The sequence below is a fragment of the Nipponia nippon genome, unplaced genomic scaffold (assembly GCF_047370975.1).
Source record: "Nipponia nippon isolate SJK-2023a ecotype South Korea unplaced genomic scaffold, ASM4737097v1 scaffold_13, whole genome shotgun sequence".
In the NCBI taxonomy this organism is placed as follows: Eukaryota; Metazoa; Chordata; class Aves; order Pelecaniformes; family Threskiornithidae; genus Nipponia; species Nipponia nippon.
Window position 1 is genome coordinate 11,808,280 of NW_028262324.1, and position 27,195 is coordinate 11,835,474.

General features: G+C 47.3%; 2 protein-coding genes across 5 annotated transcripts; one reads left to right on the forward strand and one right to left on the reverse strand.

The window, feature by feature from the left end:
- Positions 1–2,230: 2,230 nt before the first annotated feature.
- On the reverse strand, positions 2,231–12,199 carry GHRH (growth hormone releasing hormone). The gene is made up of 6 exons (XM_087749742.1): positions 7,172–12,199; positions 6,211–6,342; positions 5,200–5,304; positions 4,447–4,584; positions 4,018–4,114; positions 2,231–3,151 (listed from the first exon to the last, which is right to left on the reverse strand). Exons 1-5 carry the CDS (start codon positions 7,249–7,251, stop codon positions 4,051–4,053), a joined length of 519 nt encoding a protein of 172 aa, XP_087605868.1. The 5' UTR covers positions 7,252–12,199; the 3' UTR covers positions 2,231–3,151; positions 4,018–4,050.
- A 5,547-nt stretch (positions 12,200–17,746) lies between these two features.
- Positions 17,747–26,450, forward strand: MANBAL (mannosidase beta like). Of its 4 annotated transcripts, none has more exons than XM_087749737.1 (4): positions 17,747–17,806; positions 21,104–21,186; positions 21,547–21,744; positions 24,341–26,450. In XM_087749737.1, the coding sequence occupies exons 3-4, from the start codon at positions 21,595–21,597 to the stop codon at positions 24,446–24,448; spliced, it is 258 nt and encodes an 85-aa protein (XP_087605863.1). In that variant the 5' UTR covers positions 17,747–17,806; positions 21,104–21,186; positions 21,547–21,594; the 3' UTR covers positions 24,449–26,450. The 4 variants fall into 4 exon arrangements, with proteins under 4 accessions (XP_087605863.1, XP_087605867.1, XP_087605866.1 ...); XM_087749740.1 differs by lacking the exon at positions 17,747–17,806 and adding an exon at positions 17,879–17,902; XM_087749739.1 differs by lacking the exon at positions 17,747–17,806 and adding an exon at positions 17,931–18,496.
- The last annotated feature ends 745 nt before the right edge of the window (positions 26,451–27,195 follow it).

Here is a 27,195-nt window from a genome sequence, read left to right on the forward strand (position 1 = left end):
GTCCCTTGTGTGACGCTGTCACCCGCATTTCTCCGCTAACGGCTGTTCTCTCTGCCTTCAGGATGGCGCCGGGCTGGGCTGTGCCGAGTTGCTGTGGGCCCTTGGGGCTCAGGCAGGAGGAGTCCTGGGGGCCTGGCCCTTGCGGGGAGCCAGCTGCGGTGCTGGCGTGCCTGGCTGTGTCTGACCCTGGCAGGTTTGGTGGGTCCCTTGAGTGCCTTCACTTTCTTTCCAGCTTCTGGAAGTAACCTTTTCACTCCAAATATGACTTTGGTTGAGGTTATTGCCTCTGTTCTTCTGTGAGACCGAATGCCAGGAATCTGCTGGTTGCCATGTGGCCATGTTTGAGTTACTTGAGCTCTTAACTTGTCGATTAATTACTACCTTCCAGACCACTAAGCAGTGTAGAGGCAGCAGACTTGGGCTTTATTGAAGGACACACTGAACGTAATAACCAAAGGCCAAAATCTCCTCCTGATTAGTAACTTCCACATGGGAAATTTAGCAGTTGCTCCCTCCCCTGCATGTATGTGTTGGCTCCTGTTTGTCCCGTGTCAGACTAGTTTCTTTAAAGGCCTTTTGGCAAAGGAACTTTATCAAATGTCTTTCGGAGATCCAAGAAAATTATATCAACCAGCAAGCATGTGGATAAAGGGTGTGGAGCCGAATCCTCCAAAGAACTTCACATGTGTGAGACATGACTCCACTTTATAAAAGCCATCTTGCCTCTTCCGTGCTGCAGTTGTTCACACTTAGCTCACTGTTTCTGCTCTTTGTAGTAGTTCCTACCCCTTTGTTCATTGTGAACACTACTGGGCGCCATAGGGGTTTAATGAACTCCTTTAACCTCCTCTGCGCTCCTTCAAAAACCTGATCTCATGCTGCATTAAAGTCCTCTGGGACTAAGGGAGTTTTAAGCAAGAAATAGTTAAGCTACTATTTGTAGTATTTTACCCTGGAATTCCTTTTCACTCTGGTGAGTTCTTTTTGAGCCTCATATTTTGTTACGGCTCACTCATCAGCTTTGGCTTATAATTTCTCTGCTGATGCTTCATGCTAGGACAGATCCCCCAGTGCTTTCCCTGTAGAGCTCTGGCACGTTATCCAAGGAGAGCACAGATGCAAAAAGAAAATCATGGAGTGCTACCGTGATGTATCTTCTCCAAGCTGTGCGTGTTGCTATTGATTTCCTTGGCTACGCGTTAGGAAAGGTTTTTATTCTTCTGGCCTATTATTCCTCAGACATTTTCTGGTTTGCTTTATTTGTTTTTATATTTATCTCCCAGAGTTGGAGCATTTGTTTCCTCATTTTGATGCAAACTGAACTTTCCCTTTTATTCCAAACAGCTGCACTCACCCAGCTGTTTAATCATACAGACTTAGGTCTTTCCAAAGTGTTTTTGATAGGTGTTTTAATTTTATTTGGATTATCCAATCTAGTGTTTGCATATAGGTTTTATGCCACTTAACAGAATTTTAATTTTTTTTGCCACCATGTTTATTTACTACTTTAGGAAGCTGATTTGTTTTGGTTTTTTTTTCCCCTTGGAGCAAGTCCTAATGGCTTCAAGTGTGTTAGTTGTTACAGAACAGGTTTACAAACACATTTTGAACGAGGCCTACGGAGGTTGTTTTTTCTTTTGTGGTTCTCTGTCCAGGTGCACTGTGAAGCAGAAGGATGGCTTGTGTCCCGCTGTGCCAGCTGCCTGCCTGCAGAAGGGGAACAGGTTACCCATTAGTGCGCTTGCTGCTGTCGCAGCTGCACTGATCTCCCTCAACATCCCCTCGTTGCTTCCCAGCCTGCTGGGCAGTTGGTAATATTTTCATAGTGCTAGAATTGTAAAACCTGAACAGGGAGAATGTAATCTTCAGGGATTTGATGCAAATATCAGCTCATTTCCATGCATCCTGGAGCCCGCTGCCCTAAAACATGGTCAGCTGTGAAAAAATGAGATGATACCTACTGGAGACTATCAAGGAGCTGTTCAGGTACAAGGAGGGATGGTTTCAGAGGCCTTAATGTATGTTTGTATGCCACTGTATTTCCAGCCTGGTTTTGAGTTACTGGCGCTGGACCTGGTGCCTTCATCAGCACAGCTCCGAGTCATCCTTGGTGCACTTGACCGCTGTCTTTGAGTGACATCTTCTATTCTGGGCCCAGAATCAAGAAACTAACGTCTCAACAGACAAAGAGCCATCTTGACCTGCTGTTGGACAGGTTTATTTAGAACAACTTTTATTTCCTGCTAATGATGGGAAAGCAGACCCCATCCTGAGGTTATTTACAGTTCTGAAGACATAATTATTACACAAACAACAGGAGAATTGGGGTGACAGGGAAGGAAGGAGCTGTGTGAGATCGCTGGGTTAATAACTTACTCTTTTGAAAACATTTACAGTTGTAACCCTAGCCACGGTGGAGTTCAGAGCCACTGGATGGCATGTTGAATTAAAACACAGTGACAGCCCAATGTGATGCACAGGGATCTCCTTTAACTCTTGCAGAGCAGAGCTGTAGCTTCAGCTTGAACACCTCAAGGCTGAGCAGTAACTGTAGCTGAGCTTTTTAGAGCTCAGTTTTGCTGCCAGGGCTCTGTATCAAGGAGCTAGACAGCAGCAGCCCACAGCGGCGTTTCCGATGGGTGGTAGACGTGTGGATTCGTGTCTTACCTTGCCCTGATGTGAGCTCTGTGTGTGGTTGTGCCATCAGCATCTATTTAGAGGAAGCTGTAATCAATTTACTAAGTTGCCTAAAGGTGCCTTTTGGTGGCCTCATGTTTATTAATCAGGCCCTCAAACAGAATGATGACTTGACAGAAATTTTGCTATGCTTTGTGATTTGAAAGCCTTAATTAGTAGACAATATGTCCCCAGGATTACAAGTGTACCGGTTGTTTTAGTCTTCGTGTGTCAAGCAGCCTGAGGTTAAACCATGGAGGTATTTTTTTTTTTCCCCCTGATTCAATACACAGACCAGTATTTAGAGAGGGGAGTTAAATTGTAAAGGCTGAAGTAAATTTAGTGCATCAGAACTGCATTCCTTTGAACAGATCTGAGGAGAATACGAATCGGTTTCCAGCTGGTCACATCCGGGAATGTCTTCATTGCTGTGAAGGGCTTTCTGTACAGTTAGATCCATGAGCTCTGAATTATTCTAGGTGGAAGCAGGAGGAAAAGAGAATTATGAGAAAAATTTGTGAGCACACAGGGAAGTTTCTTCATTCTTTGGAGGCTTTTCCTGGCTGATGTTATTTGTGGAAACGTAACCGAGTCAAGCATGGCAAGAGAGATGCTGAAATGCCATGGTCTCCCAGCTGCATCCATAGGCACAATTTTATGTAAAGTTCTGATTTCCCCCCCTCCCCGGACCCCTTTTTATTTATTATGTACACAGGTCTCTCCACGCCCCTTTATATTGTGCTGGCAAGGGTTGGACAGGCTTAATTTCTATGGGACAGAGGAATAAGATGAGGTTGCTTCAAACAGGACAACTGACATTTGTACGAGTCAAGGTATTCCCAAGGACGGACTGTGCTGGCTCTCGGTCCCCCAGGGCTGGTAAGATTCAGAGCGTAATTCAAGTTCCAGGTGACTACTTTCAGGAGTGAGGGGTACAGAAAACAGTAAGGTTTCCTCTCCTATTCAGTGCAGGGAAAACCTGAAATGTCCCAGGGATCTAGAAGCAGGTTCTGCTCCTGGGGGAAGACTTTTGTCTGCCTTTAGCCTAGCTTAGACACTGGGGCAGTCTCAGATAGCTTTACAAGGCTGCTCTTGGTTGCTGGAAGCCTGTTCCTGGACATCTACATGTGGCTTCACGACACTCGTGGTCTATCTGTTCAGACTAACAGGACTTCAGGTACTTGACAAAATTGATTGGGAGTTTTTTCCCCTTAAATTGCAGCAAGCACCCTTTTTCATGGACAGCAGTGGGAGTCGGCTTTGCTGAAGGAGAGCCTTCAGACTGCTTGAGCAGCGCGGAAGCAGCGTTATGTACAGAATTGAGCAGGGAATGGTACTCACCAGAGCATGGGGAGATGAAAAAGGGAGAAATATTTATATGAGCTTAGCCAGGGTGCTGGGAAAGCCTTCTAACTGCCTGCTGTTGATGTCCTGAGGCCTGTGAAAGAAGAGAACAGGGCAGTTATGACATAATTGGGATTGAGAGAGAAATTATTTTTTCTGCTGCTATTTTACTGAATTATGAGCGTAAGAAGACAGCACAGTGTGTGTGGTGCAGGCTGGCTCAGGACAGGCTGTTCCTTATCTGCACCCTACTTGCCCGTGCAAGGGAAGGACTGGGTTATGGGGTCAGGTAAGAGCTTTATTCTTTCTCTTTGTGTATCTGAAAGATGATCCTTAATCCAGTAGCTTCACATCTGGAAGCCAGACAGCAATAAGGACCTTGTCTTGTTCCTGCGGTGAGCAGATAATGAACTGATTCCCACCTACCTTTGATTCTGCAGAATGGCTCCCAGGAAGTCCCTCAGTACCATCTGTTGGTGGTAGCGGCTGTCCATCAGGATGCTGTCAGACTGGCGCCTTGTCAGAAATTCGTGCACCCCTTCTCCTGGGCTGCTCTCGCTGCTTCTGTTACGCAAAGATGAGAAACATCTTTGTCTCAGAGGTGCTTTTTTTTAGTCCCTCGCTCAAAGTTTGGCTCAGGCTGAGCAGCGCGGCAAGGGAACCTGCTGGGTCTGAGCCTGGGACTGTTCTGCGTCATTTCAGTAAGAAATTGGTCGGCTGTATTTGCTCCTGTGTTAGGAGAGGGATCAGAACTGGCTCGCATCTGACTAGTTGGTCTTATTTAGTGGCAGTCACTGATCTATCTAGCCACAGCTACCTGAGTGGTAGTGGAGAGGCTGCTTTCTGTGTTCAAACCAGGCCAGGGATAACTGTTTCCTACCTGTGAATGATCATTGTAACTATTATTTGCAAACATTATTGCTTGTTGATATTATGGTAGAGCTCTCAGCTGATCTGACACTTATAGCCTTGGAGGAAAGGATTAATTAGGCTGCTTAACGATAGTTGTGATTAGAGGGATCCGAGACATAGGGATGCAGGATGCCCTTCGGGATGTGGCACAGCAAGAGAGATGGCTTCTGTTGCAGTGGAAGGCCGCTATTTCTGCTGCGTGCATGAAGACTGCCCAGTGTAACAAACAAAACATTAGCCCTAGGACAGCAAAGCGCTGTGGCTTACCCAAGCCGCTTGCCAATGATGGTCTGTAAGAATTTGCGGGCGGAAATCTGCCCCAGGAATTTCCGGTAGTTGTCAGTGAATATGGCATCAGCATGGCGTTGCATCCTAGGGGTGAAAGACAAGCACAAAGTGTGCTCTTTGAGCTAGCAATGAACCTTCTGGGTGAGAAATGGGTGTTTCAGATGGCAAAATACACCAGACTCAGCACTGCTGAGTCGAGGGGCAGGTAACCATAGCAAACGCCTCTTAGTATTGGACTGTGTTAGTGTTGGAGGGTAAAAGGATTTGAGGGAGCTCAGTCCTGACAGGGAGGCAGCAGGCAAAATAAAATGTCTGTTAATCAGTATCCAGACTAAAACAAGTAAGGAGAAGTGCCTGCAAACCAAAGGTGAGGTTAGAGAACCAGTGGAAAGAAGGAGGAGAACCACAGGCTGGGAGAGGCAGAGCTGGGGCTGGGACATTCCTGTGCTCTGCAGCAGCACGGTCACCTCCTGGGAGGGCTGTGGCTGGGACAGGGTGGCAGCAGCCTCCAGAAGGTCTCTAGCCTGTGGTTAGACCCAGGTTCCCAAAAATCCATGGGTAAGGGAAGCACAAGCCACTTGGCTGGTCCCCACTGTTGTAAGGATGAGTTCTCTGCTTCAGACAGAAATAAACATCCTCCATCCTGGCAGGGGTGGAAGGGAGAGGCTCTAACAACTGTACAGATCGATTCCCAGAGCTCGGTGGAAAATTATGTTCCCTGCAGGAGTGCTGGGCCTGTGACCCTGCCCTTGTCAGTATGTCCCTGCTGCTGGGGGACAGCAGGACGTGGCTCTGGACATGGGTGATGGTGAGAGCTGGCACGGTCACAGCCTTCTGCTCTGGTTGCAGGGCTCAGCTGTGTTCTCCTCCTGGAGTCTGGACTTTGTGGTGCTGGTGGGACTAAGTGACCTGCTGGTCTGTTCCCGGGCTGGGAGAAGATCCTAACCAGCGTACTCTTGCTGCAGCGGGGCTGAGAGGTGAGGTACAAACCTTTTCTCAGTGGGGTCTGTTAACAAACCCTCCTCCTCCTGTTCCTCCGCCGAGGGGTTATGGCTCTGCAGTGGGCTGCTGTGCTGTAGCTGGAAGTTCACGGCCTTGCCAGCAACCGGCTCTGGACTGTACCTGCAAGACAAACCCAAGGCATACTGCGAGACGTGCTCAATTGCCAGTCGCGATCAGTCTTCTTGACTGCTACTCCCTGTTCTCCTGCTTTTTCTTTCTCCTTTTGCCATCCTCATCTCATCTGCAATACAAGTGCTGTCTGTCACTCTCCCCAGCTAGAAACTGCCCTGAGGCTCTTTCATCAGTGAAAAGATGGTTGATAGAGCTGCCCCAAACACACTTGCCCCCTCGCTGAGCTCCCAGCATCCTGCAGCAAAATTCCAGTGATTCTGGTATCGTTATGCCATGGCTTTGGCACAAGGCTAAAGCATTTTCTGTGGGACATTGCAAATCCACGTTATAGAACTCAATACTCAATTTTGTGTTTCCATCAATTTGTACTGGTAGGAAGTAATATTACAACTTCTAACAGTTGACAAGGAAATACTTGAAATATTAATAGGCAGCTGTTGGGTTGATGTACTAGAATATCTGCAGTTTTGATTTCAATGCAGGTGGCCTGCAGGCACAAATTTCAATCAGTGATGGAGGTGCTGGCTGCTCTGGAGATGGCCAGATTTCCCTTTATAGGACACAGCATTCCATTCCAAAACCAACTGCTTGCACTGAAATATTCCATGTCAGGTGCCTGCCTTCTTTGGAAACCGCCCCTAGGCTAGCAGTGTTCCCAAAAAATTAAGCCAGGGTAAAGAAGTAGGTTTACCAACACACATACAGTTCATTTGGCTTTCAGAAGTGCTGGCAACCTTAATTTGGCACGTGCTTATTTTGCGCAAGGTCAGAGATGAGGCAGGGAATGACAGCGTGGATAAAACACTCGGCAGCTTACCTGAGAGCTGGGTAGAGAGGAGAGGAGATGGAGCATGCGACTAAATGCAGAAACAGGAGCAGGGTGGCCTTATCCAGCATCTTCCACCTTTTGGGGTCACCTGAAATACAGAGCAGTCTGAGTCAGTGGCAGTGAGATGTTCAGGGCCAGGAGGGGAGGCCAAGTGCTGCCTTTGTGTCCTCAGTCCCCCTGCTCACTTATCGGCACGAAGGGACTGGAAACGTGCCTTCGTGTTTGTGGTTATGGTGTTTCCCAATGCAGAGATGTCTTGACATGGCAAAATCTTTGCTAGGGTGTGCAATTCCTGGGAGCAGTGGCTGTGTGTGACCCCTCTTGGGTCAGGAGGCAGGGCTGATGAGCAGGGTTTCATGCCGTGGGCCCCCCTTATTGACCTGTCCCCCCACCGTGGTTGAAGGAGAGCTCTCAGGCTGGGGCAGACCCCAGGGACCGCTGCACGGGCTGTAAATACCAGCGGAAGAGCACCTGGAAGCTGGAGGGCGGCAGTTAGCAGGGGCTGCCAAAAGCAAGGGCACCGCCTGCAGAGGACTATCTATGACCAGCCCCTGGGACCTCTCCTGCCCTCTGCTCTCCTGAGGACGTGTGTGGGCACGGGTCTGGGCTGCCTTGCTGCTGTCCAGAGACTGGGGAGAAATAGAGAAATCCAAATAAAATTCCTGGGCAGAGGGGTATTATCGGCCCAGAGGTAACCCTGGCAAACACTGGAGGCAACAGTGCTGAGCTTGATTAGCCTAAACAAAATGCAGGCTGCTCCTTTAGTCTGTGCTTGGGGAGAGGGGGCACTGGACCGAAATACGTCCCTTCGGGAGAGCTGAACTGGTGCTGTGTCGAGAGGAGCCCCCGCTGCTCGGCGAGGCGCCTACGCAGCTCCCAGCACCCGCTTCGGTGGAAGGTGAGGTGGGCTTGAGCTGTGTGTCCGTCCTCTGACAGACGGCTGCGGAGCTTTGCCATCCTGGGGCTGGCGGGCGTGCTGCGAATGACTCAGGACAGAGTCGTCTGAGGTCGCACGCCCTCCGGAGCTGAACGCGATGCTTTTGTCATTGGAAGCGAGGGACAGTAGGAAGGTATTTCAGTGAACGCTCTTCCAGAGTTTTGACTGAAAGCGATTGATCTTTTGCTCAAAAAAGATTCTTTAAGAATGTGGATAGAAATCTTTAAAATACCAAGTTTCCCTGTTCCCTGTCTTATTTTACACAAGAAAAGAGCAGAAAGATGTTTGATCCCCATAAGAGAAAAAAACACTTTAGAATTTTGTTTTTAAAAAAAACCCTTTCAAATGTATAACAATACCTGATTGCAAAAAGAGCAGTTTCCAAATGGAAGGGGTTTGGTTGGGTTTCTAATTTCCCAAGCGAACTTTCCAGGCAGTGGGTTTTACTGACGGTGCTGGCAGGAGGGGGCCCGTTCTGATGGGAAATGTCAGCAGTGAGCTGTGTGTTTCTGCTCGGACGTAGCTGTCCACTTCTTCTGAAAGGGGGGAAGGCTAATTAAGGACTGGTGCTTATGCAAGCGGGGCCAATCTTGATACCATGGAAGTTAAAAACAGAATTAGTGGCAGCATCAGAAGTGCATGGACAGACGTGGGCAAGGTGGTGCACTAAGGAATGGGGTTTCTTATCACAAACTCATTCTCAGCCTGGTCCCTGTTTCCAGCTGCTCGTGCTCCCAGCCGGGGGACCAGCAGCTTCCCTGTCTCTTCCCCTGGGAGCAGCGCCGTTGCTCCTGGCTCCAGCAGAGCCTCTTGCAAACGCGTGGGTGGCATCCCCTACCTCCGATCCTTGGTCTCTTACGGCACTGCTCTGGCCCCTCAGAGAGCCAAGCAATGCTCAGAAGAAACAAAAAAGTGACTTTGAGAGAGACTTACAGGGCTCCAGGTTTTAGGGCAAATTTCCTGCCTTTTTTTTTTTTCTTCTTTTTTCATTTGAACTTGAAAAAGCATGCCTCTTTTATGCCTCTCTCCCCTAAATATCTCCAAGACAAATCCCAAATCAGATCTCTTTTTAGACAGAAGTGATCTAAAGCATCTGCCAGGGGGTACCAGGAGACTGTGGCACCAGCATCTATAGACAGTGCCAACCAGGAGATTTAATCAGTACCAGGAAAGCTGCTATGTGAGCTGAGAAGTGAAATATCAGTGGAAATTAAAAGCAAACCTAGTCCAATGCTGTCTCCTTCCCTTTTTTCTTCCTAGGATACAGCCCTGATTGCCACTTTCTTTCTGTATCTGGTTTCTCTTCTTTGAATGCTGGGTTTTCCTCCAGAATCACTTTTTGTCCCTTTGAGATTTTTTTTTTTCTCTCCTCTGCTATTAGTTTCTTTGTGATAATTTTTTTTTTTTAGTTTCTGGTTTTGCCTTTCTTCCCATCTTGCTTTGTCTTCTCTCCCTTCACTACAGTCTGCTTCTTGGGTATTTCTGTCTCCTTTTTTCGGTCAGGAAGGAGCCTGAAATGAAAGTCCTACACCCCTTCCCCAAAGCGTCTGCTATTTCAGAGGAGAAGCCAGGGAATTTAAGTGTCACCCTGCGGACAGGCAGCCTGACAGCTCTGTAAAACCTTGTCACCTTTGATATTCTCCTGAGGTGAGGAACACCTTACTTTCCATTCTGGCAGCATGTGAAAAAATGATTAATAAATAAATTCCCCTTAAGATGAAGAGCTTTTGGCGCCATTCTAGCAGATAAAGCATAATAGCTTCGTTCTATCCTGTGCAACAGCAACAGCTAACAGCAGCATCGTGACAATGGTGTTGGAGAGATGGGGTAACTGTCTCTTACTGTTTCTGAAACCTTAACCTGATCAGTCTTAGAAATACCACCGCGTAGATGAAACCAAGCTTTTACCGTGCCTGCAGTTTTATAAAGTTCAGACTTTTATACTATGAAATACTACATTAGAAAAGCAGAAATCCTTCTAAGTGCCTTACTCTGCCTCGCTGTAGCTGGCTCCGCGTTATCCGTAACCCAGAGAAGTGCTTCTCTTCACACTTTGGTTTGGCTCAAACACGGTTTTATTGCCAGGTGAGTAAAACAGCGTTCATTTTCCAGGAAGGAACTCGCATCAGTATAGCAAAGGCGGAAAACTGTGCTACAGTTAGTAAACGTCTAACATGTTTTTACAAGGCTCACCTATAGTTTTATTCTATTGATTTGCACTTATCCTATAGTTCAATTATTGTTTCATTCTATAGCTTGGTACAAAAAATTTTGTATGGTACAAAGGATGTTGTACCTGGCAAAGCTAATTACTGATGCCAGCTTTGATTGCATTTCAGTGTACTTTAATTTTCTCCAATTTCCAAATAGACGTTATCTTGTTAAACGCACATACAGAGACTCACACTTACTGTTCCCTTGGAAAACAAGCTCTTCCTAGATGGGCTCCTGCTCAGGTGTTTCCTTCCCCTGTTGCGAATTTAACTTCTTCTTCTCTAGAGCTGCTTCTGTGAGCCCTGCTGGGTCCGTCCCCTCCGCGCGGTGCCTGGACAGGACGCGGGACGCGTGCTGAGCAGGGAGGACGCTCTCGGATCTCCCCCCAGCTGTCCTCTGGCTGCCAGGGAGGTGCATCTCCTCTTTTTATACCTGTGCTCGCCCAGGAGTCCTGTGGGCTTCTACACGTCAGAGAATCAATTATCCTCCTGAATTTCAAAGGCTGTGTTTAGCATCCTCTTTTTTGTGTGTGCAAGGACGCAGGCACGGAGGTTGTGGGGAGGGGGTTATGCCTGTAGTTGAGGGTCATTTGCATGCTTTCTCTTTATCTTTCAAAGAGTGAAGAGCAAATAATAACAACGATAATCTGGCAGGGCGAATGACAAATTTGCTTTGCAAGGTAAACTTCTCTGTCCCTTTGCAATTGCATTTTTTCCTCCTACTCCACAATGAGAGAGAGTTAACCATTAATACTTTCTCACACTGCCTGCTCAGGAGGGTTTATCTTTTTGCTATTTTCTTTTTCTTTGATTATCAGCCTTTTCCTCCTTCTCCTTTGTTACTCACACCTGCTAGCGTTAGCGGGGCAGTTCATGCTTCAGTCCCTCGCAAACATCACAGCTTCACATCAAGCACACAAGGCAGCTGGAGAGCCCTGCTCCGTTCATGTGCTCTGGAAAAAGGCAAGGGTCTTCCCTGGGGTGCTGCATGTGCTGGCAGCTGTTTTCGTTCCTGGAACAAGGTTTATGAAAGCCCCATTAAAAAGAACACATAGCCTTGGTGCCGAGAAGACCAGGACAGTTTGGAGGAGTTAAAAATGAGGTGCCAGCATGAGCTCCACCTGCCAGATTTTTCGTATTGACTTTATAATGCCCAGAATTGATGGGGACCCAGACCTTTCTGTCTCAGGGCTTGCATGACTCAATGCTGGGAAGAAGTTTCCGCAGGTGAGATGACTCATATCTGCCTGCTGCAGAATACCTTCACCTTGCACCACAGCACTCGTCGCAGCTATCGATGGCAGAGACGGATTGCAGGGAAGGACAAGTGCATCTGGTGTGCATGTGGGTGCCTGCGTGTGCAGGGGGTCGAAAGCATTCAGCACTGGTCTAATGCTCCGCCATCACCCCTTTGCTTCTTGCCAAGGTGAGAAATCAGCACTGTGATTATGGCTCACTTCTTAGCGACGCAATATCCTCCTTGCAAACCGTGGGCTCTCAGTAAGCAGTAACCCACAGTCAGAAAGGCTTGGGTGAGCTCAGCACGCCAAATGACTTTGTGGAGTTAAATAACAGTCGCTCTATACCTAGACAGATGTGCGCCGATGCCTTTGTGCTCTCCCTGCTTTGAGTGCTCCAAGGGCTCACATTTGGTATCAAATCAGGACCAGGACACTTCTCAGAGAAATCATGAAAAAGGATTGAACGGACCCTTGAGCTGACCCTGAACTGAGCAGCTGACCAGGGGCCTTCTGGTGTAATCCAGAAACTGAACAACAACGTGAAGCGGAGCAAGAAGTACTGCCTTCCTCCAGCTGTAAAAAGAAATGGCACCAGCCTGTTCATGGGGAGAGGAACTACCGTGCAAATCAGGCAGGTATATCATTTATATCATCTACTCCTGAACACCAGAAGGGGATTTCTGCATAGCGCAGAGCAGGTTTTCCAAAATCCCTGTACTGGTGCACACAGCTGCACACTGACTCTGCAAGCTGGAAAGGGATTTTTGTTTGCTTTTTTGAAACAATCTGTTCATGCTCTCTCATGTGTGAGACTGGTTGCACCAATTTTTCAGCATGACTTATTTTTCTTCCACTCTCTTGGTGTTACACTGGCTGAACAGATGAATCAGACCATGTTGTTAAACCAGTCGAGAGCCAACGCTATTTCAAGGTATTAGCCTATAGTGTGGTTTTGAGCTAATTCTCTATCCGCCTGGCCCATTGCCTTGCACAGAGCTGCTGTAAGATACCAGGCAATATCTCTCAGACCAAGGGGAATCAGTCTATAATTGACTTGTTTATAGCTGCCTGCTGCCCAGCTTGGATTAGGAGGGCTGTGAGCCACATTCATATCTCAAGTGAGCTGCTTTCAACGAAGGCTATGTAAAGCTCCATCATCCTAGGGGTTTCCTTGGTTTGGGTTCCTGTCGTGCACAGCTGAACCCAGCAAGACTCGCACAACAAGCTCTCTATGTGACTTCAGATTAATTGCGGGAAGCAGCAGAAATTTCTAAAAAACCCTCCAGGCTGTCGGGTGTACGCGGCTTAGGAGTTCTGAAACAGCATAAATAGAGCAGCTTTTCTGTCCCTGGGATTTCCTGTCCCAGCTTTAGTCAAAACCTTCGTATCTTCCCAGGACCCAGAAGGGTCATTTGTGGAGCTCCTCCAGACTCCTTAAGCACTCCCTCTGGCTAGCGAGGCTGCTTGCCCTGCAGCAGAGATGGCTCTGATCCCCACTCTTCTGGCAGTTCAGCCTCGGCTTGAGTCCCACGATGGGTTCTCTGGCTGCTAACGTCTCTGGATGAAGATGCTACAGACTGTGATAGGATCCAGTGTTGTTTGGAGCCAGTTTTGCATCCATCTGTGTTGCAGTGTCTATCTGAGCTGGCAACTATGGTCTTTGTTCTCGTGGTCATTTTTTTCAGCAGGGTAGCCACGCAGATAGGGCTGGTAGCCCCTGCACGCGCAGGAGGGTGGCTCTGGCTGCAGTTCTGCACTCCTCACAGCCTGGGAGCTGCTCTGTGCGTATCAGTGGCATTCAAAGTCTAAATGTACTAGATGTGTGACAGCATTCCTCATGGGAACTTCATTTTAGGGGTAGTATCAGTAATAATTTGGCAGAACAGATGACAAACTTGTTTTGCAAAATGAACAGCTTTTTCTCTTTAGAATATCTCTTGATTTGTCCCTAGAACCTTCCCAGTTTCTCCCCACCTCTCCTCCCTACCGCAGCTAGTGCTGTCAGCATCCACAGGCTCCCAAAACATGAGGAATGTAACGCTCAGCTGAACCCCTACAGATCATCGCTTCAGGTTAGCAATGCGCAGTGGGTAAGTGTCTGTTTGCCCTCTAAACTCAAGCCTACACCAGTGCAAGCCCGATGGAGCCTACGGCCAGCTACGAGCTGCCACAGGTACCTCCTGCAGCTGGAACTGCTGGATTTCAGAGTCACATCCATGCAGACCTACCCTCCCTAGGGTCCTTGGGCAGAGCACATGCCAGCTAGTTTTATTTCAGTGCCAATCCTTCGCTGACAAAGGACACAGTGTTAGGATCCTGCAGCAATTTCCCAGATATTGATTTCCTCTTAGCTTTACCTCCTCCAGCCTCCACACCATGCTTTAAAAAATTGCCCCTGTCTATTCCAGGTGCACAACATATAGCTTCAGGTAAGCTGAGCAGCATGTGAAATGGTCCTGCTCACCTTGTGAGGTTGAAACTAATGACAGTAAGAAGTAACTCCTCCAATAGCAAAAAAAAAAACCATCCCGTATTCTCAGCTATCAAAAGCTTTTCTGCACTTCTCCAAAATGGCACAGACGGTGGCTGCTGGTCCCCAGCTTCCCCAATCCCCACCACTCCTGAGAGAGCCCCACACAACTGTTGACTCTGGTTTTCTTTTACTTGAGAGATGTGGTGGTGACTAGCTTATCACAAATGCCCTAATGCTAAATTAAACAGAACTGCCTAAGATTAGAAGTTACATTTTTTGCCTAGGTTTGCCATCTTAGAGGTAGGATGGGACACGTTTTAGTTCGAGTGTCTTATCCCAAGCGGCAGAACTAAGGCACATTATAAAAACGTTGATCATCCATCATTTAATTACATTGTCCGTTACTGGTGCATACACAGTAACTTTCATTCCTAAGTTCTTTGCAAAAATGCAATCATTTCTGTGGAAGGCAAGCAAATGAGATGAGAAAGACAAGATTTGGCCCATGTTGCCAGTTTCTTCTAAGGAAGAAACAGAGGACCTGAAACTTAAACCCGGCAGGTGTGGTGAGGCTTGCCATTAGAAAATCATACAAGACTTGGTTTCTCCACCTTGGAAGGATAAAGTGCTGGGATTTGGATCCTCAGATCCTTCAGATTCAATCCTTTGAACATCAATAGATTTCCCGGGGAGAATTTTCCCTTGAGGAATTCAGATTGGTAGGAAGCTGAATACAAACATTTAACAAAATAATCTCAAGGAAGGAGTCCCTCTGGATGAGAGCACAGTTTGCACTGTGGGAATGAGTCTGAAGCAAGGAATCCGATTAAAAATAGACAAAATAAATCAGTCATTAAAAATGTGCAAGGAAGCGCTATCAGAAAAGACTGTCTCATAGAGTTAAAAGCCTGCTCGAAAAGCCTGCGTAATCTTCAAACATTAACGTATCACTGAGACTACAATAGAACAAATGGCACCAGCCTGCGAGATGTGTATCTGTCAGGAGGCCTGATGAGCTCTGCGGGTGAGATCCATTTATAGAGCCCATACCTGTCTGGCGCTGTTGATTTCCTAGCAGAGCTGCTGGAGCGTTTCAGCATCGCCCAAGTGAACTGCCAAGAGTTTCAGCCAGATGTCAGCATGTTACGCTCAGCTGCAGGCTTGAGAGTTACTGGTTCCTGAATTTCTGGCTCTCTAAATACCACCTCCTTCCTCTTTCCAAGCCTGGCAGACAGAGCTCAGATGCCAGCGGTGAATCTCAGTAATTAAGGAGTTCGTCTTTGGTTTTACCACTCTCATTTCAGTTTGGAAAGGAGCCTTGGCTAAAAGGTTACACAGCACGTTACAGCCAGAATCAATGAACAGGGAGAGCCGGCTTAAGTCCTAACCCTGCCACCGACTCGCAGTGACCAGGCTCACAAAGATCCTTCAGCTGCTGCCCATTCCTGGGTGCTGGTGCCCCACTTGGGGACCCTACTCCTGATTTTTGGAAGCACTGAGACCTTCATACTCTGGGATGGAGACCCAGCGTAGGAACGGGTCTGTGAACGCCCACCCTGCGCGCAGAGGGCTCTAGTGACTACCCCAGCGACATCTCTTCCCATCAGGGCAGCCTGGGCGTTGCTCTACGTATTTTCTGTGACTTGGTTTCCCATCAGAATCCAGACGCCGGTATTACTGCTCACCTTGGGGAAGTGCTTTGAAAGGTTCTGGTAAAAAACAGAATTTGAGTGAGATGTGTTACCACACATGGAGAGGGAGTGAGGAAGGCCACGTTTCCAGTAAGGGCTGAAAAATGGAAGCAGTTATTACTAATTTTTTCCTGGCCAAATAATAATATGCAACCTGAGGATGAGAAGACCTTGGTGCACAAGGGTATGGTACGTGTACAATGAATGGTAATAAATAGGTCTCACTGCAAAGACCTGCAGGAAATACTGCAATGCAAACCAAAGAAGAAATGTCGAAAGACCTAAAAAAGCTAAGGATGATTTGGATTTGGAGAAAGACTTCACGCCTGAGCTCTGTCTCTACTTAGAATTGGGTGCTGACAAAATGGCCATTTCCGCTTGTTGAACCAATTTTAGCTTTGAAACCCACTCACGTCTCATAGGCTTTGGAAAAAAATCTTCCCTTTTTTTTTTTTTAGAAGTAGCTTCCTTTTTTATCATTTCACGTACAGCTGAAACGAATGGGTCAGTGTGGTGCTGGTGAAAGGCACGCAGCCAAAGCAGGCTAATGGCACCACCTGCTTGCGGTTCAAAGGCTGGGTGTCTCCTGTGCAGAGCCCGGCTTTGCTCTAACGGTGTTTGATGGTCTTGGTGGGGGCTAGCGGTCCCTCACCAGCCTGTTTCTGCTTAGGATAAGTAGTGCCATTCCTATTGGGGGAGAGGAGGAGAAGACATACAGTGTTGGTTGCAATGTACGCGTGTGTTTTCCCCATCGCCTGCAAACTTGAAACTGCGAGGATCAGAGCCCGTGGGAGGGTGTGCGTGGACAGCAGCCCCACCAAATTCAGTGTACTGGTAGTACTGGGAAGAATTTATTCTGGTTGTTTAATACTGGTAGGATCTCTCCTGGCATTCACAAGAATTATTCCTCTGTCCTCAGTGGTTTTGTGTCCTAAATAGTCAGTGTTTGGGAGCTGAAAGGGCAGAATCTATTCCCTTTCCTGAGCTCTGTGTTTATCCCTGAGCCGGTACAGCCACTCACCAGGGGCAGTGAAAGCTCTGGTAATTATTAAAGAGTAATTTTTTTTTCTTAGGATTTTTATGCTAGGATGTCTTTGTACCAGTGTCTCTGGCCTCTGTAACGCACAGCCGTGCGCATTCTCCAGTTGTCTGCAAAGCCTTCTGCACTACACAAGATGAAGGGCTTTTAATCCAATTGCTCAAACCCTTTGAAATTGTTTTCATTAATACCCATTTAATTCAAATGCTTGGTAACAGCCTAGAAAATCCTTTTATTACAAATGCCATACCTTACTCCCTCAGTAGATAAGTAACCAATTAGGTTTTCCCCAAAGTATTTAGATGCTCTGATAATAAAGCTCTGCAGCAAAACTAACCTGGCACTACTGATATTTTAGGGTTAGGAAAAGGGCAAAACAAATCAGGTTCTTTAAATACCACAAACGAGCAGAACAGAGCCCAAGCCGTTCTTCCCTTTGCAGGTCATCTTATCGAGACATCTCCATTTCAGAGCTGGATACTGAATCGGGACATTAAAAATAATAATAATTAAAAAAAAAAAATCCCCAGCAAGAGCAAAGCCAGAAGCGCGTGTCTTAATTGCTGCTGCCAGAGCACTGCAAGGGAGCAGATGAAAACCTCGTGGATAAAGAGAAACCCGCCAGGACTGAAAGGCCACGCTATTGATGGCGGGGATTAAAATGCTCGCACTGGTTTAGGGGGCGAGTACATGAACCCCGCGGTGTAAAGGCCTGCGGTGCTTCGCTGCTGGAGAGGCCAACCCGGGCCTGGCCGTGGGGACCCACCGTGGGGGGTCGGCACCCGCAGACGCCCACAGCCGGGACGGGGCCCGCGGCAGCGTGAAGCCGAGCGGCCTCAGGGGCCTTTGGGGAGGAACCCGGCGGCGGAGCCCTCCCGCCCGGCCCCGCAGGCCCCGCAGGCCGCCGAGCCGCCCGCAGGCCGCCCTTAGCAACGCGGCACCCCGGGCGGTTGCTAGGGGCGGGGCGGGGCGCACTTCCTGCCGGGCGGGAATCACTTCCGGGGCGGCGAGGCCTGGCGCAGAGGGGCGGTGAGCGGCCGGGCGGCCCTGAGGGGAGGCCGGGGGGCCCGGGGGGCCCGGGGGCTGCAGGAGGGGTCCGGAGCGGCGCGGGGGTCTGCTGGAAAGGTCTCTGCTGGGAGGGTACTCTCCAGCATCGCCCCGGCCCCCCCGGGAAGCGGGTGGGAGAGCCCCGGTGCCGGGGAGCCTCGCTGGCTCCGTGGCGGCCCGCTCCGCCCGCCGCTGCCTGCGGGAGGAGGCGGCGCAGAGCTGTTCTCTCGAGGAGGGGGGAGGAACTGCGGGTGTCCCCGGCTCCGGGGCTGCACGGCTGCTTCTCCTTGCAGCCCCCGGGCGCGGCGGGCGCAGCCGGCTGCCTGGCATCGGGCCCCTAAGCCTGCAGGCGGGCTCCTCGGCCTCGGCGGTGGCCTTGTTTTCAGCGGTGCTAAGCACACGCAAATCCCCTGGAAGCCAGTATGAATTGGCCAGTCTCCGTCCCAACACCTACTAAGGCATTTCAGAAATCCAGCAGGAGCTTTTTTTGCCTCATCCTTTGACAGAAGCTCTCATATTCTGCACCAATTCCGTTGCTCTGTATTTCCACCCCAAGAGGAAGCTAGTGCCTATTACTTGAAGCGCTCCCGTGGCTTTGTCCTACGCTAATTATTTATATGGTGCTAGGTCTTGAAGATGCCAGCTGGGAAACACAGGACAGCAAAAAGAAAGGTTTGAGTCTGCCCTGGCTCTACTGAGATCATTCGTTTATGGCCCTGACCCTGGAAACACTTTGTTATTGATCACAGGGCCCAATCCTGCACCTGGGGGGGCAGCCACATCATCTTCCAGCAGTGTCACTGAGCAAAAGCCTGAGCCCGCAGCCCTGAGTCGCCCCTCGCCGGTTCTGTGGTACAGCTCTGGCTTTGCTACAGGACCAAGTCCTTTTGTGTGGGGGTAGCTAGCTTGCTGTAAAACCCTAATAGAGGCAAGACTGACTATTTTTAAACAGCTAGTCAAAATCCATTCCTGTGCAACTGCGTGTGACCTATTTCTGCTGTTGTGTTCCAGTGAGATGGCCAGGCTTGTGGGGAGAGATGGTAGCCGCTGTTAGACCAAAGGAGAAAGCTGGAGCTGAAGCTTCATCTCAGGGTCTGAAATAGGAGTACCGATCTTTAAATGCAAGTTAAGAGCAATTACTTTAAGTGGAGCCATGTTAATAGGTGAGGCGGTCTGAGGAAAAAGGTGGTTGATATGTGTGGAGAAGAAGAGGTGTTAGCCAAGGAAGAGGTGGTGAAACTGTTAGCTTCTCAGGAACAGGGAGGAAGATTCCATTATCATCTAGGGACCTGTTGGATCAGCTGCAAGGCAACGTGTAAGGAGGTAGTGCTCTTGGTGAGAAAACTCACTTTGCAGGTTTTGCCCTGAGTGCGGAAGGCAACGTGCCTGACACCGAGCCCTGGCTCCCCCGCATTCAACCTTGGCCTGCTCATTTGCGTCAGGTTTAGCCTCCTTGCCTGTGCAGGTTTGGACATTGTGTTAACCACAGGAGTTTTTTAAAACAGGGAAGAATTTTGCTAATATTAGTTCAGCTCCACTGATAGCGGGAAGACTAATGGTCCGAATGTGGGTTGCCTGCTGTGGCTACTGTGCAAGCAAGGACGCTCTCCTATGACTGGTTGGAGCATGATGTCAGGTCTTCTCTGAGCGTATTTCAAGAGGTAGTGCTTAAAATGGTAGCGGCAGCTGCTACCAGCCTGCGTGAGAGCTCTTGATGCTGGTCATGTCACCTGGGATTTGTTAGAAAATTACTAATACCCTCAAGGGAGGTGAAATAGAAAAGGGGAAAGGAGGGGAGACTTGCAGAAGATGAGGATGGAGATTTTTTGTTTTCATTGTATCGGTTTCCTTTTCTGGTTTATTTTTGTGTGTTCTGTTTTGGGTGTATGAATCAGGATTATCAGTAGGAGTTTGTCCTGAGAAAACTCCGGGTGGGGAACGAAGCAACGTCCCTTCCTGCTGTGTGTGAGGAAGGGGTTGGGCAAGCATAACGTTTTCAAAAGATATCCCAATAAATAAAGTCGAGATAAAATGTAACTCAGGGGTGAAGTTTCCCAAGATTCTGTTTCTTGCTTAGGAACTGCTGCCTTAGTGGATTGGGGGAGAGGGTGTTTTAAAAGTTAAAAGCAGTTAGGGATGAGCCACTTCTACGTGTGCTTTGTTGACACCGTTGTATGTCTGGTGCAGCCTTGGGGTCTGCGTTGGGACTTGCTGAGCCTGAGTGGCCCAGCGTGTATTCTGGCTTCATGTACGGGTCCCATGCAGCCCTTGCTTATTGAATTTTAATCAGAATTTGAAAAACGTTCTTCCACTGAAGTACAGACCTGGAAGGGACTGTGAGAGGTCGCCTATTCTTATCTCCTGATTTAAAGGCAGGATTATATACACTCACGCCCCAGCCCAGGCGAATGCTTATCTGATCTGCTCTTCTGAATCACCAGTCACAGGGATTCCACGGTCTCTGTATTCCAGTGGCTGGCAGTCCATGCAGCTGGGAATTTTTTCCTGTCTTTTAAAATTCAAAATGATATCATGTACTTCAGCTGAATTAAAACAAAATAATTATTTCTTGTAATTTATATACCGCTCCTTTTAGTACGTCCCCAAGTGACATTTGCCTCTTATGCAACGGCATTGAGTTGTTGATTGATTCTCAAATTTATCAACTGTAACTTTACTCAGATTATACTCTAAGTTCACCATCTTTCTGAACTGGGTCACATCTGCAGATTGTAGAAATCTCCTAGCCTGAGAAATATAGAGCCTGCTTTGGAGATAATTTCTAGGAGGCAGATTACTACCATTCAGCTGAAACGTGCATGCAGCACAATCTCACACCCAAGCTTTAGTAATACAGGGAATTGTAAATATCAGTAAGTAGTGCTGATTCAATAAGTACACACCAGGATCATACAGGTCAGGAAAACTGAGTAAGACGGTAATCACAACTGAGTTCTGATGGCGTCTCAGACTAATGGAATTTCCCCTTTGGGACTTTCTGTGGCATACTCCAGCAATTCTGGCAGGAGAGTTCTCCGTTATTGTAGAAAGCCATTAGTCATTCATAGAATGAATTGACAACTCCATTAGCAAAAGATAAAGGAAGGAAGAAAGGATGGCCTCGTGGCTGAGAAACTAGCTTGGGACCCAGGAGATCAATATTTAACTCTGCCACAAATTACCTGTATGACCATCGCAAGGTGTATAGGCCTTAGTGTAACCAGCCACTAAAGCCGTGCTTAACTTTAAACAGGTAACTCATTCCTCTGTCTTCAACAGATCTGCCTTCTGTGTGGTTCGTTTAAGTAGCAGTTGGTTTTGTACACCATCTAAAACGACAAGGCTGTGACCACATATACAATGTAAGTGAAAATTAATAATAGTCCTCTTGCATGCATGATCGACTTCAGGGAGAAGTATATTCTTGCTTATTAAGCTTTTCCCTGATTGTTTCATGAATATCGTTCATTTTTTTTTTGTCTTCCCCTCACCTGCTAATGGACTAATACTAGCATTTGAGGACTATTTTCTTAGGCAGGTGGTAAAAGACAAGCATCCAAATAAAATGCATGTTTCATTTCCCTCTTTGTTATGGGGTGGGTAGATCAAGGGTGTCTTCAAAAAACCAGCATGAGGTAGTCTGTCATTTTTTGATAATGGAAAGTGAATACCAGAAATTGTATGCATGATGCAAATAATTGCTCTTTTTTCCCCCCTTGTAGTAACCAGTCTTCTTGAGAGCATTAGAGGAGAAGAAGGGTGCACTCACGATGGCCGCTGAGTTGGATTTCTCCCCACCCGAAATCCCCGAGCCCACATTCATGGAGAATGTGCTACGCTACGGACTCTTCTTTGGAGCCATTTTCCAGCTTATCTGTGTGCTAGCCATAATCCTGCCCGTTTCAAAGTCCCATAAGACAGTAAGCAGTGCTCTTTAATATTGATATAGATGGGCAGAGTCGGAGAAAATCGGACGGGAGGGAACTTTGAGTAGCTAATGGAGACACAGTGGTCTGCCCCTGGGATTGATGACAGTTTCATTGTTCATTCCCTTTCCTTCCTTCTAGCTTTCCCACCTCCAGCTTTTGTCTTGTGATTTAGCCCCAGATTAGAAAGTCAGGAACAAATACCTGAGCCAGGGTCTCTCTGAGTATCAGTGAAAAAAGTGACCTGAAGCACTGGCAAGGTGCGCTACACGTACATGCTGTTCCTGACTGCACACGAGAAGGCTTTAGTCCCAACCCCGTATTGTCATCCTACTGCTGATTTGCTCTGTTCATTGCCAGGCAGGGTGTCACCTTTGCAGGACCTGCCTTTCAGAAAATGACTTTGGGCTCTAGTTTGTGTGCCATTTTTGGAAACAAGATACAGGTGACATTTCTAGTGTATTCTAACATGAGGAAGGCACTTTTCAGTACTGACACCCAATCTGTGCTGGCAAGTGGAGAGTCCTTTGATGCAGTTGGTACAGGAGACGGTTAAAGTGAAAGGTTGAGGTGAGCTACAGGACTGATTCCTCTAGACTGGGCCACAGTGGGATGACCTGCATCTACCTGGCTTTTCTGATAAAAGAGCTCCGCGTGCTTGGTAATGCCTGTGGACAGATATTTCAGTGTTGGTGATCAGGCTGCAAGTTTGGTGGCTTGATACAGATTTTGTCTAAATGTGTATGGTATATTTTCAGTAACAACTCAGCATGGGAAGTTTTGTTTTCAAGCTATCTTTATTGCCGTGTTTGCTCCCTCTTGTGCAGAGGAAGCGTGGAAGTTTTCAGCCTATCTGGGGAAGGGAATGCCTGAGGGTGAGGTACAGTTCATGACCCAACTCTTTCACCTTCAACTGTTGGTGTCATGTGAAGTTGTGTTGATGTACTGGATTAGTGATGCTGCCCTGGCACGGGTGCATGCTCCCTCCTGCTAGTCCTGCCGCAGGAGCTGCAGCTCCCAGCAGGGAGATGAAGCAGGCGGCTGCCGGTCACGATGCAGTGGCATTGCAAGTCTTGCACCGTTATTCTGCAGCCACCAGCGCCCATCTGTCAGAGTCCGTGGTTTCCCCTGATAAATTTTTGAGAAATACTGAGTAGCCTGATTCTTGAAAGCTGAAAAGAGTGAGAGCTTTAGTTTGAAATGGGAAACTGAACAGGCCCCCAATTAAAATTAGAAAGCTCAGGGACCTGTTACTGTTTAAGTTTGCAAGCATGCTTTGATGTTTGCGTGCTCTACTTTTTATTCTCTCCATATGTATACTGTCCTCTTGATTTACCGTCCATATGACTAATTTACAAGACCGTAAACACCAGAGGCTACCCCTCCAGATCTTGGGAATGATGCTTGAGTCTGGGTAGGATACTGAGGAGCTTCTCTGTCTTGGAGGCTTCGGGCTTTGAAGTCTACCTTGGTTTGAACATTAGAAGGCAGCAGTGTTCACTTTACGGTAACAGCACACTGCATCCCTGAGTAGTAACTGCATGTTGCTCCATTTCTCCAGAGCCTGCCAGCTCCCCGTGCGCCGATTACAGCCTTTGGAAAGCCAGCCAAGCCTCCTTCCTTGGAAAGCCACACAGATGTGAACTGTAATAGCCCAATAACTTGAGAGACGTTTGAACCAAACTCCTTGATTAAAAGGATACTGTCAGATGCTCGCCTCCCCCTCCATTATCTGGAGCGCTGTCTTGGAAGCTTGAAACTAGCACGTCTTGCTCAGCCATTTTTTGTGTGTCCTTTTCCAGTTGGCACGCTCTGACTGATAGAAACCAAGATGCTAAAGCAATATTTATACTCAAATGCATTTAATGAAAGGAGGCAATCTGCATGTGTGTGCTTTCTCAGATGAGACTGGCGCTGTTCCCTTGTGTTTTTACAAGATAACTAGACTTTATTTCCCATGGCTGAAATATTATCTGTCATCTCCCCTGAAGGAAACAAGCAGGATGTTTAAGCATTCCTTGTTAGTCCAGGTGAAGAAAGCTTTGCTTGCAGTTCCTTCCCTGGATTTTTCCCTCCCTGGATTTTGGGCTTGGTTTAGAGGCTCTGAACTTTACAAACTTTACATTCTTACTACTGTTTTGGGGAATATTTTTTGTCTTGCACATGATAATGATTAACATTTGGCAGAAATACCTGTTGAATGTTTCCATGCACATTGGTGATTATATGATATCTTCTCCTTTTCCTAATTTGAATAGTTTCCTTTTAGTGTTGATTTTCTTCTTGCCTTTAAAGTTGGTTTTGTTTTTCTTCTCCAAAGCCTGTTTTAGCCACTTAAGCTTTTAACAGCTTCTCTGGTAACAAGCTGTTTCTGTGCATAAACTCACACTCATCAACAAGCAGATGCAGAAGAAGCAGAGATGGTGCTGCTCGTGTCTCATTAAATGTGGACTCAGTTTGATATAGATGTGTTCCAACAGAGATACCCAGCATTTGCTTCCTTTGGCTTATACTCAAATTCCCAAAGTGAGCTGTCAGCAAATTGTAAAAAAAAAAAAGTTACTGACTGTTTCTTAATTGATTCTTGTAGGACTCGGACAGTTTGGAGCCTAAGAATTCAGAGACAGTGAAGAAGCCAAAGGCAACTGCTCCACAGATAAGCAAGAAACCCAAGAAGGAAACCAAAAAGAAACGATAAAGGCATGACTGATGAGCCTCAAAAGACAAAATAATCAGCTATAATCATGCTTCCTCGGAGATGACATCAAAGGCAACTAACTATATTAAATGGTTTTCTGGCATTGCCATGCTTTACCTTTTGGGGACAAGGGAGAAGGAACTTACAAGAGTGGAAGGGGCAGGGTTCCGCCATAGATTTCTTACAAGCAAAGAGGACTTCACATATCCAGGACTTCGTTTGACATGATTAATGTGTCAGTCACCACTAAAGTGACTTCTGTCATTTCTGATGGGTAGCGAGGGCTGTTGTCCCAGCTCCTCCATGCTGGCTAGGATCTGTAGTAAAGTCCCTGTGGAGGGTGGAGCATGGCTTTGCTACTTTGGATACCGGTTTGTGTTGTATTTTTTGAAGGCAGAGGGATCAAATGGATCAAGGACACCACACTACACAGCTTTGTATTCATCTCTGTTGTCATCTAGTCTGAAATACATAGCTGCATTTTATGGCTTAATAATAATGTCTTTGTCATATTCTTTAATTCTTTAGGTAATAACTCATCAGATTCCAGACTGCTGTAGATGAAAGCTTTCATTTCCCCAGCGTCGCTACCTCTTCCTTATTCCCCACCCATGCCCTTTTCCTTTCTATTCCCACCCTTGAAAGCAGGGACATTTCAAGGAATTGAGGCTGTGGTGGGGACTACAATGACTACAAGGATCGGGGAACAATTTGATTCTGGAAGGTGCAGAATTTAATGCCTGTGCTAATAGGGTGTTCTTGGAAACTTGGGAAGACCAGGTATTGCACGTTGGAGAAAAGCTGCTCTGAGGCGGGAGTCTCGGAGTGCTGCATTGGTCACGTATCAAACAGCACTGCCTAGCTGTACTGTCGATAAGCCCTCCTGTCAGCTAGCTGCGTCCTGACCATGTGCTCCCTTTCAACACAGCCGGGGTTTCTTGCATTTGCAAACTCCCTGCCAGCCTTACCTGCTGTAGTCTGCTGCATCTCTCCTCCTGCGGAATTCTTCCTGAAGTTAAATACGATCTCAGCCTGAGGAGATGTGGTATTTTAAGATCCAAGGGGTGGCAGGCTGGCTGTGTAGCATGACTGTATGGCAAGAGACATATACGCTGTGTTCCTTCAGGCTCTGGCTCTTCAGGCCCAGGGACAATCTAGTATTAGATTTAAATATGGCTAGACAGGACTGGAAAGAGATAGGTGGTGACGTAGCCACAGAGTCTCTGTAGGGCAGCTCGAGCTTCCTGATGCCAGCTCACATCTTGGTTTGTTTGATCACGAATGAGTCAATGGGAGGAGAACCTGCTCTTTTAGGCGCACCCAGGGTTCAGAGTGGCTTTGAAGGAAAGGGTTCTCTGGCAGGGCTGCGAGTCTGCGATCCTTTTTGCATACATAGGCTCCCATCCTCAATTCACAAATGCCTTGTGAGCCCAGGTACGGTAGCAGCGTTGTGCTGCGTGTTCTCGAACAGGAGTTGAACAGCACATTTACAGGAACCATTGGTGTTGAGAGCGGCCACGTTCTCTGCTCACTCTTGCTTTTGGCGGGTGAGACAGGTGAATCTCAGTACCAGTTTGATTCTAACCTCTCACTGCTTCCCTGCTCCAGGCTCTCTGCTTCTCTTAACCAGAATGCTGACACCAAGTTGCACTGCTTAAAATCCAGCTTAGAGTTCTGCTTTAAATTCAGTGTTTTCTTTTTCTTCTTTTTTTTTGAGCTACATAAAGGCAATACTAGGAGGACAGAACAAAGCATGGGAGACACAAGCACTCTAAAGTTGCTTTGAGTTCTCGGTACAAAGAAGCACTGCAAAAATTTCCCACGCAAATAACAAAGAACAATATTGTGCTATGAGTTTCCATTACGGACCTGTGTTCCTGTCTGTGATCTGCAGGGGAAAGAAAAGCGTTGCCACTGCCCTGGATAGGTACTGCAGATCACTTCTTCCATTTTAATAAATGAGGATGGTGGTTGTTTTATCTAACAGCTCTGGCTTTCTGCAGGTTACCTAAAGGGGGGGGGGGGGGGGGGGCTAGTGCTTTAACAGAGTTGCAACTATTGAAAGAGTAACACACACATTACCCGAAATATAGACGTGCTTCTACAGCTAAGAATCAGTTAGCGATGAGCACTCTGTGTTTGTTACCTGAAATAGCAGGCTACTACATCAACATCTACATCTAGCTATCTATCTGTGGGCTGGCTTACTCATTGCTAAGTAGAAATCGTGGATATTGGGGTTTATTTTTGATGGGGGGAAGAAGGATTAGGATAAATTTCCCAGTCTGTTCCTAACAGCTTGTTACCTATTTGAATGCACTTGTTAGCTGAACCTATAGTATGTTTCTAGATATTACCAATATCCCACGTATTTTAGTTTCTCTTAAAATGTGTAATAAATACAGTCGGAATCTCTTTGTTTAAAAAGAAATCTTTTTTTAAAGTTGTGCTGTCTCTTTCCATGCCTTCATTGTGAAAGCTGCCAGAACTCTCAGACTGTATGAACACAGGGACATAAATAACCTATTCATAAAAATGATCCATTAAGGGAAAGCCTTTCAGATCCTTTAATCTGTGAGAAATTGGTTGGTTAATGCTGTCAGGCATGTGTGTATCTGAGTTTGACTTGGAAGTAGCAAACCATCTCCCAGAACAGCTTCAGCTTCCTGGAAGGAAGGAGGAAACGGTGCAATGACAAAATTAATTTGCTTCTCATGAGATATTTTGGCTCCGAGAGCCCCCATGAA

What these genes read in the sequence shown, in the direction of transcription:
- MANBAL (XM_087749737.1), top strand. Translation starts at nt 21,595, where the DNA reads ATGGCCGCTGAGTTGGATTTCTCCCCACCCGAAATCCCCGAGCCCACA. An exon ending in TTTCAAAGTCCCATAAGACA is followed by an intron (nt 21,745 to 24,340) that starts GTAAGCAGTGCT and finishes TGATTCTTGTAG; the next exon opens with GACTCGGACAGTTTGGAGCC.
- GHRH (XM_087749742.1), bottom strand. Translation starts at nt 7,251, where the DNA reads ATGCTGGATAAGGCCACCCTGCTCCTGTTTCTGCATTTAGTCGCATGC. An exon ending in ACAGACCCCACTGAGAAAAG is followed by an intron (nt 5,305 to 6,210) that starts GTTTGTACCTCA and finishes TTTCACCCCTAG; the next exon opens with GATGCAACGCCATGCTGATG. An exon ending in GCCATTCTGCAGAATCAAAG is followed by an intron (nt 4,115 to 4,446) that starts GTAGGTGGGAAT and finishes CTTCTTTCACAG; the next exon opens with GCCTCAGGACATCAACAGCA.